The sequence below is a fragment of the Sinocyclocheilus anshuiensis genome, unplaced genomic scaffold, assembly GCF_001515605.1.
Source record: "Sinocyclocheilus anshuiensis isolate Anshui unplaced genomic scaffold, SAMN03320099.WGS_v1.1 scaffold1540, whole genome shotgun sequence".
Classification (NCBI taxonomy): Eukaryota; Metazoa; Chordata; class Actinopteri; order Cypriniformes; family Cyprinidae; genus Sinocyclocheilus; species Sinocyclocheilus anshuiensis.
The window spans coordinates 691,850-704,641 of NW_015558654.1; the positions used below are offsets into that span (position 1 = coordinate 691,850).

Below are 12,792 nucleotides of genomic sequence, written 5' to 3' on the forward strand. Positions count from 1 at the left end.
TTAGAATAGTAACTCATTTTATTCATTCTTTACCTTGACTTTGTTTCTGTAACATGTTGAAATATAAATAAACACGCCAAAGCAATTGAGCTATTTTATACCAGGGAAAGAGGCTTAAAAATCGCTGAACTATTTATGAAATTAACAAAATATTTATTACATTTGACAGCATTAAATTTCACCCCAAGAGAACAATTTCATCCACAATCTAAATTGTTTCATATTATTATTTGCAAATAAAAATAATAATAATGTTCAAACATTAAAAATATTTGCATGAATAACAACATTTACAAATCAGTTTTATTAACCAGTAATTTAATATTAAGTCAAAAACTGTATCTGTAACGGGTGCCGCTCTCATTGTTCTTTATGCAATGAGAGATATGCAGTTATAATCAAGGTAATAATATAAGTCAAGGTAAAGAATGAATAAAACGAGTTACTATTCTAAACATTAGAACGTTAATAATTACTATATCACCTGAATTCTGTATGTATCGATTTAAAACGTACCTTTAGTCATTGTTCTTTAAAGCAATTCAAGGTTTCAGTTTAATGGGGCTTATATTGTGGGCCTTAAAATAGCTCTGTACAAGACTTCTTTTAATGTGAATTTGTGGTTTACAAGAATAAGGCTCAACTTCAAGAATCAGATATTTCTATTATTATTAGTTGTAATAATGTTTGTTAACATTGGTTTTTAACGAAAGTGATAATACTCCATTAGTATTCTGTGATGCATATACCAATAAACTTGATGCAGCCTGCATACAGCGTATAGATATTATAACTGCATATCTGTGACAAGAAATAATGCAAGGTGCATTGTAAGCGACCCGCGGCATCGTTTCTTAAGCGTGGAGAAGTATTTGCAAACTTTCAGAGGCTCCTGGGCTGAAGTGTCTCCCCATGGTGTCGTTACAATGAATATGAATAGATGCTCCTTTGGTCAATGGGACAGTCAAAGCACACCGCTCTAGATAATGGGGGCGTCATCCTAACAAGACCGTTATGAATAGAGGGGCTTCTTTTGTTTTGCCCCTCTCGAGCAGCACTATAAATACGGAGCCCTGTGATGCGTCGCCACAGAGCAAGAGGTGCGAAATCAAACCAGGAGACACGGCCTCGGTCTACAGAGAGAGAGAGGCTCCAGTGGGATAAATCAGCTGATCGAGCAGGAGTGACTTGAAATAAAAACAAGGCAAGAGCAGGAGAGCAAGAGACAACCTCCTACCCAAGCGCAGCCATAAAATGAATTCGGACTCCAGCTCCAGCAGAGCGTCCTCTCCAGACATGGATGGGATGTACCTCCACCACCTCCATCCTCAAGACGGCCGCCTGAACTCGGTGTCCTCCACGCAGAGCGAGTTGCTCCAGAAGATGACGGGCGAGCACGCGTCCAAGACGCCCTCCGGCAGCAAGTACAAGCTCAAGAAGCAGGTGACCGAGCAGGAGGTCCAGCATCTGCGCTTGAAGATCAACGGCCGAGAACGCAAGCGCATGCACGACTTGAACCTGGCGATGGACGGGCTCCGAGAGGTCATGCCGTACGCGCACGGGCCGTCGGTGCGCAAGCTCTCCAAGATCGCCACGCTTCTGCTGGCCAGAAACTACATCCTGATGCTGACGAGCTCGCTGGACGAGATGAAGCGGCTGGTGAGCGAGATCTACGGGGGCCACCACTCGGCGTTTCACTGCGGGACAGCGAGCCCGGCCGCGCACCAGGTGCATCCTCTCCTCGGGAGCGCACTGACCTCGTCGACGCTTTCCAGCACGTTACCGGGACTTACCTCCATCAGGGCGCCGCACTCTTTGATGAAGAGCAGCCCCGCGCCTCCGCTGCAGCTCGGCGGCTCGTTCCAGCACTGGGCGGGCTTGCCGTGCCCCTGCACGATTTGCCAGGTGCCGCCGCCTCCCCACCACCTGCCCATCACCTCCACAGGACTGACGAGGCTTTCCACAGAGAACAAGGACGTGATGAAGTGAACAGCGAACGGACTGGACTTTGCATGATCTGTTTGTCTATCTGTTTGTTCGTTCGTTCGTTTGTTTTAGCCCTTACGAGTTCGCAACGTCGTCCTTGTAACGAAGATCTCTTCGATTGCTTTGTAAGGTAACTACTTTACCGTTATGGAGTACGTGCTGCATAACGCGCTGTAAATTCACTGTAAATGAGAGTAAATTGTTCTATTTGAGGTGGAGTCTATGTGTTTGAAGCTGCCCTGGAAACGCGAGCACTCACTTCCCTTACAGAAATGTGCCGTGGTAACCATATTGTCCGCCAAAAAGCAAAAAAACCGCAGAGACATCGACTAGAGTGTCTGGTAACGCTTTATTTTGATGGTCCCTTTTGAGCATTCTGTTGACAATAAGTAACTTTGCACCTACTTGTCAACTAACTCTCATTAGAGTGCAAGTAGATTCATGTCTGCTAACTATTTATTGTGATGGTGTCCCAACAGACATAACTCTGCAAGTACATTTCCACTTATTTTAACCCTAACCCTGCCTAATACTCTGAGAGTTAGTAGATGTGTAAGAGAAATATGAATTAGGCTACAGTCAACAGAATGTTTTCAAGGGGCCATCAAAATAAAGTGAAACCGAGTTTCTACTGTGAAACAGTAAGAGTCTACATTAAAGTGGAATCTCCTTTAGATTCGGACGTTATGACGCTGCATTCATTGTTGCATATTTCTTCTGGCGTGTTGGCGCAAACTGTGGCTATCGTGGTGAATTTGCGTAAGGGACGGCAAGGCTACTTGTTGATCATGTGATGTGGGGGAGTTGCGTGCATGTATCTTTTTGCAAAGGGCACGAAAAGACGAATCCCACATGTTCCTTGTAACAAGGATAGTGACATTTCATTTCGGATGAAAACTGTACGACTATGGATTTAGTTCGCACTAGAGTGGTATTATTATATCTCCTTCGATTATTTTATTCATCCATTGTCAGCCTAAGTAATAGCTGAACCTTCAGTCGTGTTATTTCTGTGTCTATCTTTATTTGAAATTCTTCGGCATGGCATCTTGTTCAAACAACCTATAAGCATGATCTTTTTTCCTTGGAAACATTTTGTTAGTCCAGAGAGATTGCCATGGTCTTTATTTTTGTACATTCTTGTTGACAAATGAGATATTTATTATTGCCCAGTGTTCCTGGATGAAATTTCAATAAAACATTGCTGTAAAAAAACTAAAAACTAAATATATCTGTGTTTTGTATATTTTGTAACATGTTGTGCATATTAAATTAATTGTGCCATATGCAGTTAACTTATTACAGCTGTGATTGAAAATAAATCTCAGTCTGTTCTTACATCAAAATGGTTACAGAAAATGATGACAATTGTCAGTTTCGTTTCATATAACTATACACTCTAAAAAATGCTGGGTTAGCATTTTTTAGAGTGTATGCAATCAAATATTTTACACACTTAAGAAAATGTTCCAAAACATAATAGGCTACGTGACGGCCAGAAATAGTTTCCTTGGCCGGTCAAAATAAATACACTTTAGAGATGAATTAATTAATGTATAAAGAAATAAGAAGGAAACAATAAAAAGAGATAAAATAATATAATGTCCTTAAACGTTTAATCTGTGCATGCTATTAAACATTGCATTGTGAGCCGATAAAAACGAATGAATGTAAAAAAAAAACCGAAAAAAAAAAACGGGTTTAATGATAGAAACAAAGAAAAATGTTTTACACGGTGCTTCAACACGACATATCATTCTGGGATGGTGCGAGTTGTGACACAGCAAAATGAAATTAATGACAAAGTCTGATTCATTAGGATACTAATTAAACCGATTAAACAAGACGAATAAAACATAAAATATGCTACACAATTTTACATCAATGAACATAATAAAAGCGACCGTTTTAAATAAAATACCATTAATAACAACAACAACAACAATAATAATAAAACCGTTCTGTTTTTATGGTTTTATTCTAATGCTGCGATGATTTGGTTAATCCATTGCTTACAGTTGATATGAAAATGGAAATATTCTCTTATTTGTTATTATATCCCTAAACGGTATCCCCAAAATAATAGAATATTTCCTTAAGTGCCAGCGGGAGAAGTAAATGATAAAATTGCACTGGACACATTTGAAACACAAAGGCAGTCCCTCGGGTCCTTTCACAGACTCAGCGCAGATCAGATAGGCAGCAGCTGAAAGTATGTTTGTAGAGATTACACGTTAATTGTTCTTAGGGGAATGGGAGAAGAAAACATCAGAGAGAGCGTGCGGATTACAGCACCCTAATGCAGAAGATTAGATATTCAGGACTCTATTCTTAGGGGATGTAAATGAGGCGAAGGATTAAAAAGCCCTTTTGTAACTAACTCGTTGAGGGGCTCAAGTCCCTTTTTAGACAAGCAACAAGAAGAGCCTGGGCGAGAATGGTGAGCTAGTTTTACACTTTGTTTTTAGGGTCTACAAGCAATGTATGAACACTGGCCAGGACTCGAGCCAGATGGACGGAAAGCAGCGAGCACACTTCGGCACAAACGCTTGAAAAACGCCGCTCTGGCAATAGACATTTGCGTAATTGGATTCGTTCTGCTGTACAAAGCGTTATTTTATCCGCTGATTTTCAGAATCAGCGAATTAGTATTTGTCGTACACTGTAAAAAAAAATCTGTGACATTTATGCTAAAATACCGGCAGCTGTAGTTGCCAGAACTTCACCGTAAAAAAATATGGTAGCAACATTTTAGGGCCAATAATTTTTGACAGTGTAGGAACTGGGTGACAAACTGGGTTCTGTCGATCGCAGAGCGAAACCTTATGATCACACTTTACAGTGTGCACGTTGCATTCAATGTGCATTTCCAGAAGGAAACTAGCAGTGCAAGGCTGAAGTTTAAAAGTGTTAAAGTTAGGTGTAGGGGTTAGGCTTTGGTTCTATGTCAATTTTATTCATTTTTCTCAGCGCGCTAATCACACTTTATAGATGCTAAAATGTATGCAAGAAAGAAAAAGACCACAATTTAATATACAAATAAAATCAAGAAAGAAGGCCAGTCGTGATGCGGAATGACATCACTGTCATTTTCATTTTGAAATGTGAATGTCAACGGGAATTTAATTTTAAATAAAAAAAAAATGTTTTCCAGAATGCTCCCTATTATTATTATTATCATTTAAAATGTTAAATCCATTAGTGTATGTCATTCGGTGCTTCAGCTGAAGTTGACCAATCAGCGTTGCGCAATTGCCCTCGGAACTCGTTAAGTCGTGTCTTGTAACATTCTAATTGTTGAAACTTGCATCATATACACCCGGTAAGGCTGAAATGATCCGCAAAAGAAGTTGAACGTGAATCTGCCTTCAAATGAAGTGGTTCAAAAAGCAATTTCACATTTTCTTCACACCTTGCTGTCACAGTGTTAAGTTCTTATGATTGGTTGCCAGGGTGTTACTCAGTGGTTGCTATGGTGTTTTTGGTGTTGAAATTAGCCCACCCTCAAATCTCTATGCTATTCTGGTCTCCAGATGTGGCTATAGGAGTTTTGATCGTCCATCACATGATTTGAGCCATCATTAATGCATAGTGCAAGCACCACATGATAATATTTACATGGCAAAGTTTAATGCTCAGAGCTCTCTGCTAGCCTACAGTATATTATGGTCTGTCTATTGTTGCTTCTAGATTGTTTTGTGTTCCAAACAGCGCCTAAGCTGCAGGCCAGCAAAATGGAAACAGCATGCGGCATACTGGAGTCAGAATCTGTCATTTGTCAAAGTCTGTGTTTATGTGTTATGTCTTCCAAAAAAGCATCTGCGAGGCCGGCGATGCAGCCAATGAGAGCTCGGCACGAAGCTATTCTCACACGCTTGCTCGAAAGTAAATTAAACGCCTCATGGTATTTTTCGCTCCATGCCTCTCCCTTTGTTTCCTTTAATTATAGTTTGGTGGTTAATAAACTTCTTTCCTGCTGGTGCTTCATTAACCATTCTGATTGTTATGATAACATGTTTGTTTACAGTCTCCTTTTACAAAGTTGAGATAGTTGTCAAAGTGAACAACGGTCGGGTGAACTAAACCGACCTCAGCGGCACATTTAGAAGCATATTGCATGACTTGACCTGTTGAAAAATCATCTGATGCTTTAGCTTAACTGGCTATCCTGGTGTAATTTTGTTTTTCTTTATGCTTTATTTTGCACAGCGCCTAGGTCCATCATGTAAATGTGCCAGATTTAGCCATACAGGTTAATTTTCGCTCGATGCAAAGTTTACATAGCGCGCTGAAGCGAGCTAAGAAGGCACCAGATTGCCAGCCGTAAAACTCGGAGGGGTCAAGCGGGGTTGGAAGAGACTCCCATGCTCCCGGGTAATTTCCCCGTGGCCGCTGTCGAAAAGACAGCTACGCTAAGTGGAGGCCTTTCTTTTCACACATGACAAATGGGTAGTCCTCGTCAGTGGACACACCTGTTACTGGAAACACTTGAGATTTTACACTTTCGAGAGTGGCCTTATTACCATCAGACCGCTCAAAGGTCCCGAACAATGGACGCGGACGCTAACAATGCTCCCGGCCCAGGGCTAAAGAGAGTCCCGTCAAAGCCAGGCTTGTGCCGAGCAACACCGGGGGCTGCAATTGAAAATAAATTTCATTTGAATAAGGGCATGGGGCACATCGGAGGAACCCGCGAGCTTCGACTAGAACAAAAGCAGTTGTGGGGATAAGTTATTGACTCTGCTGACAGGATGAATGCAGTTCATTATGCCTGCCAGTTAGTCCAGTCCATGTCCTGGGCTGAATTAGGTGGCAGGTGCATGAGCCATTTTGCTCGGGCCCCGGGGAATGCCTAAGGCCTGTCATCAGCTGATTTCATAGACAAATGTTTATCCCATACAGCCAAAACAGAAAGCATATTTCCATCATAAGAGCGTTTTGCAACAGCCATTAGTGTCAGCTCTCATTTGCATGTTAATTGTGCAGTTAAAGCGGTAATGTCCACGTTTGCTATTGTTCACGCTATACACGGGTATGATTCAAATGCTGTGCGGAAATGCCGTTTGCGTCGACCTGCTTTATTAGTTTCGAGAAACTTTTGCTCTTTGTGATCACTGCGTTTACGATGCCGTCGTTCCTCCACGTACGGACCAGAAACTTCAAGCAGAATGTGCTCATTTAAATTGATAATTCATCAGCATTCATCCTGGAAGGACTTCATTGCCGACAAGCAAATTACAAGCTAAACAGACTAAACGGGAAAGCACCAACCCTGGAGCTGAATGACAGAGAAGCAGATCCTTTTTGTGTTAGTCAAACTACAACATCCAAGTCAGCATTTGGCATCCCTTTTTACTCTAAATACGACAACATAAAAGAGCGAGGCTCTCGGTTCTGTGCTCCGTAATGTTCTCCTACTGTGTCTGACAGATGGCGTTCACTAGTTGGCCATAAATGGCTGTCACTGAGTGTTTGTCTGTCTGCCAGTAGCCTATGGATAAGGGACTCCCTGGGAGAATGTTACTGCCCTGATATTGCCCAAAACGAAATGTCCTTGATTGTCAACCGCCAACGAGCGAGGTCCTCGTGCCACCCGGCCTTCTGGTCAGAGAGAGGGAGGTTTTTGGGAGCAGGTGTGATCAAAGGATGTGTGTTTATTTAAATTGTGGTGCGACACATGCTTGAAAGCTGCCGCGGCTCATGTAGCACGAGGTGAACATGCTCTGTAAGATGTCGGGATACATGGGGTCAGTAGGTTCAAGAGGAAGTAGTCTTTGTCTATCTTTGTCTTTCTTTGCTCCCACTCACATGAGCTGGTACCCATACAAATCTTACCCTTAACCCCTCATCTCAACCCTACTTGTGATATTTCAATCAATACGTCTCCCAGGGTTAACCCTATATTTTAGCCTAACCCTAACCCTGGGAACAAACTGTACGACCGCTAGTCACATTCATTATTTGCCATGTAAATCCAGGATAAGTTTTAAAATATACTTTATAAAATGGATAGTTCCGGTCCTTGATTCTGATTGGCTGAGCCGCGTTCAAAGCTGTTGTAAAGTACTCTACAAACATACACCTTTGTTTACATTTGTGTGTTGCTCGGCAACCACTTTGTTGCAACCACAACTGTTTCTGAGGAACTACATTGTTTGGTGGAAGAATACTGTTTTTATTAATATCATTACACTTTATTTGCTCCGTTTTATTTTGTGAAACCTTACTACGTATATGAAATAACCAGTTTATAAAAGCAATAAGCCCCATGAAGCCGTGGTTTACAGTGAATTTATAACAGCTAAGGGGGTTTTAGGCACTCCGCTGTTATAAATTCACTGTAAACCACGGCTTCTTGGGGCTTATTGCTTTAGTAAGTGCGAGCATTTAGAACATTCTACTTTTAATTCTATTTAAGAATTTTGTACTTTTAATTACAAATTTAGCCAAAAGCATGAGTGGTTATTATTACCACTCGGCAACTCACAGTTATGGTAATTCCCACATGACGTGAACGCACCAATAATTCTGTGTGGCACAGCTGATAGAAAGCTGAAAATACAGATAAAGCAAGATGTAAGATGTCTGTAGGCTGTAATGTGTGTGCCAGCTCGTGTCTTGGCATAGGGAAGTATGGTAGTGCCCCTCACTGTAGGGGACATTGTTCGACAAAATGATGCAGGCACACAGTGAGAGTGTTGGCATAAATGAAATGGCAGTGAAATGTGCATGGTGACACAGTGGACTACTTATATCCAGCTGTCAAAGGTTTACTCAAAATGAGATATGATTGACTTTATTAATCAACTAAAAATTGCATACGTGTACATACCACATGCCATGACACATTTAGAGACCTGAAAACGAATGCATTGAGCACAGGTCTCTACCAGCGGTGGAATAACGCGAGATGATTCTCGATTCTCCTGAGGCGCATTATCTCAAAACAAATCTGATTGAGCAAAATTGATACAGTTACTACTTAATCACACGCAGAAAGGGGAGTGGTGTATGCTAATTAGGGCACATCATTCAGCCTTTTGGTAAATGGCTGGCTGTCAGCTCTGGTCGGCTGCTGAGAGAGAAGCTAGTTAGCTAGGATGGCTGAGACGCTGACAGTTTGGACGTGGCGTGCATGCAGATGGTACAATGGAAGCTTAAGCTCCAAGTGCTCATTATAGTGCGCTCAGTTGCATAGTATGCAGAGGATAACATGATCTGGACTGGAACCCGAAGACTTGATGATTCAGATGCTGCTGGTGGTGAACTATTAAACTATTGCCACTTAACTCTAGGTTATGCCACGAGGACTGTACCACAAATATTATAGTGTTTTCTAAACCAGGGATTTTACAGTTTTTTTCAACTGCTTAGATTTTCAAAACTTTGCCTCTTTTTTTTTTTTAATTTACGCACAAATCCAAGAATTGCACACACAAAATACAAAATGCCTCACATCTCTTGCAAAATGAAGCACTGCATTCAAAATATCACCAACATATCTCAAAAGCAAACATTTGCAAACACCTTTGGCATAATTTTAGTTTTTTTTGTGTTACATAGAGAATTGTGTGTTGTGTGTTTTGCAAAAAGTGTTTTATGAAATTGAAAACTAAGTAAAAGGCCGAGAATTAGCATATGGTTTTGCAGATGTGGTGTGTGGTTCTGCTGTTTGAGTGTCAGGTTTCAGAAATTGTGTGACAAATTAAAGATTTTGTGTGTAAGCAGTTAAAAAAAAAAAAACTGTAACACTTCTTTATGCCAAGGACCCCCAAATATAATGTATGTTCAGTCATATAGATGTTTTTATATATATAAAAAAAAGAGAGAATGAACTGTGGTTGGTCACTTTACATGATGCTCCTATGGTCTCTTCTGTGTGCAGAGTGGACCAGACTTCACGCTGCAAGTCGGAGTCAGGACTGCCTGAGTAATGTGATGAAGCTGGCCATGTGCCAGAACACATTGGTCACAGTAGGTGAATTTGAATACCATTTAAATGTAAACGACAGACCGTTTTCTAGTGAAAACAAATGCACAATGAATTGAGAGATACCTAAATGCATTTTACTTCTAATCACTGTTTATACATGATATACAGTAGGATATTATAATATTAATCATTCAATGAAACACACAAAGGAAATGAATAATATTTAATAATTTGCTATTATCTGTAAATGACTGTTTTTACATTTTTAACTAAACATAAATGGCTAGGGACATTGTAAGGTCATTATTAACCACTAATCAAATCACTTTATCAGATCTAAGCAACGACTCACTGTTGGTAACCAGTGCAAGAAAAAAAAAAGACTCCAACAAAACAAAAGACTGCAAATTACAAGTACACTAATGTGAACACATTACGAAATTTACATTACAGCATTAAGTTGAATGACATGAAGCTACTATGTGAAGCATTGAGTGTGTGTGTGTGTGTGCGCGCGCGTGTGTGTGTGTGTGTGTCTGGTCTGTCTGCAGCAGAAGATGTGAGCCCCCCGCATCTGGCTAGGCCAGAGTCATCATATGGACAAATCACAACTGATCTGCGGCTGTAATGGATGCCAGATGTTAACGCTTTGTACCCAATGACTCTCCTGAGAGCTCACCTAATCGGAAGAGAGACATCACTGTGTGTGTGTGTGTGTGTGTGTGTATGACTGCTGCTGATATTTCAGAATATTTATAGTTGTGACCCTGCAGCACAAAAGCAGTCTTAAGTCGCTGGGGTATATTTGTAGCAATAGCCAACAATACATTGTATGGGTCAAAATTATAAATGTATCTTTTATGCCAAAAATCATTAGGATATTAAGTAAAGATCATGTTCCATGTAAATCACCTACCATAAATATATCAAATTAAATGTTTTGATTAGTAATATGCATTGCTAAGAACTTAATTTGGACAACTTTAAAGATGATTTTCTCAATATTTAGATTTTTTTGCACCCTCAGATTCCAGATATTCAAATAGTTGTATCTCGACCAAATATTGTCCTATCCTAACAAACCATACATCAATGGAAAGCTTATTTATTCAGCTTTCAGATTATGTCAATTAAAAAAAATTGACACTTATGACTGGTTTTGTGCTCCAGGGTCACATTTCTTAGCATAATCTCAAAGCCCTTAAATAATATTTCCTAGAAGACACAGTACTGTATATGTGGAGCACAGATAAACTAAACATTTGTACGTATTATAATGACTATTTTTAATATGTATGTATAACTGTTATTGTTTATGATATGTAATGAAGTATAGCTTATAATTGTATATATAATGATGAAAATGCAGGACTTATCAGCTAGAGTGACAGTACTGTATATATACAGTGCAAAATTCTAAGATTATTATTATTATTTAAAAAAATGATGACTGATCTAATTTGTGACAATGACTATAAGAAATCATTTGTGAAGGTCAGATTTCTTAACTATAATGTCATTAAACCAAAGAGGAAATAACTAATTAATGTTTTATTTTTTTCAATGAAGGCTTTTAACTTGATAAACTGATAATATAATAATAATGATGATTTTTTTGGCATTATAAATTAGAAAAATGCCAATTGAAAAATGTTGTTCTACTTTAGAAATATGTAGAAATGATGAATGTTGTGCTGAACTGATGCCAAAACGCTGTCACTACTGTTTATGCTAGAATATGATTTCTGAAGATCATGAGACACTGAAGACTGGAGTAATGATGCTGGAAATTCAGCTTTGATCACAAAAATAACTTGCATACATTAAAACACATTCACATAGAAAACAGTTATTTTACATTATAATAACATTACACAATATTAGATATTTTACATGCAGTCTTTGCAGACTTGTCTCTTTGTAGCAGAAGAGACTTCATTAAAAACATTACAAAAGTCTTAATAATTCCAAACCTCTCACTGGTGTTTTTAACATCAAGATTCCATATAAATGAGTTTGGGATTAGGGTACTGAACATAAACTCTATACATTTCATGTACTTTATACTGTATATTCTAACACAATTACACAGTCGTATGAATGAAACCGAGGAAGACAGCATGTTAATGCAGACCCGTGCTGCTGACTGTCCTGAGCAGCTCACTCTGAGATGTTGGCCAGTGGAGGGTGGCATGATGTGGGTGGAGTCACAGGCCACTGTTGTGGGAAATACAGCAGATGCTGGGTTATATGTGCTGGATGCTGCAATGCAATATAACAGCTGCTCACCATGAGACAGACAATCAGGAAGGAGGCGGACTGATACTGCAGACGAGACAACACAACTAAAGTGTGGATTTGACCATTTGTTCAGATTCATTTTCTCGTATTTTTTAATTTTTTCATAAGTACAAACATATACGTGTTGAAAGTGAATTATTCTAACAATGATGACATATACACTACCAGTCAAAAACAGTAAAAGTTTGAATGTTTTTTAAAGAAGTCTCTTCTGCTCACCAAGCCTGCATATTCAGATTTGCTGCTCAGAAACATTTATTATTATTATTATTATTATGTTGAAAAGTAATAGAAGAGTAGTTTTTTTTGTAGGTTTCTTTGATGAACAGAAAGTTCAGAAGAACAGCATTAATCTGAAATAGAAATCTTTTGTAACATAAATGTCTTTATCATCACTTTTGATTAATTTAAAGCATCTGACTCCAAGCTTTTTATTTCAGATAAATGCTGATCTTTGGATCTTTCTATTCATCAAAGAATCCTGAACAATTGTACTCAACTGTTTTAAATATTGATAATAATAATAATAATAATAATAATGTTTCTTGAGCAGCAAATCAGCATATTATACT

At 39.2% G+C, this 12,792-nt stretch overlaps 1 protein-coding gene across 1 annotated transcript; it reads left to right on the plus strand.

Moving 5' to 3' along the window:
• The first annotated feature begins 1,254 nt into the window (after nucleotides 1-1,254).
• On the plus strand, nucleotides 1,255-1,989 carry LOC107681034 (oligodendrocyte transcription factor 3-like). Its single transcript, XM_016477168.1, has one exon. It carries the CDS (start codon nucleotides 1,255-1,257, stop codon nucleotides 1,987-1,989), a length of 735 nt encoding a protein of 244 aa, XP_016332654.1.
• The last annotated feature ends 10,803 nt before the right edge of the window (nucleotides 1,990-12,792 follow it).

Bases quoted from the DNA above. Each gene is read 5' to 3' on its own strand.
- LOC107681034 (XM_016477168.1), top strand. From the start codon at position 1,255: ATGAATTCGGACTCCAGCTCCAGCAGAGCGTCCTCTCCAGACATGGAT.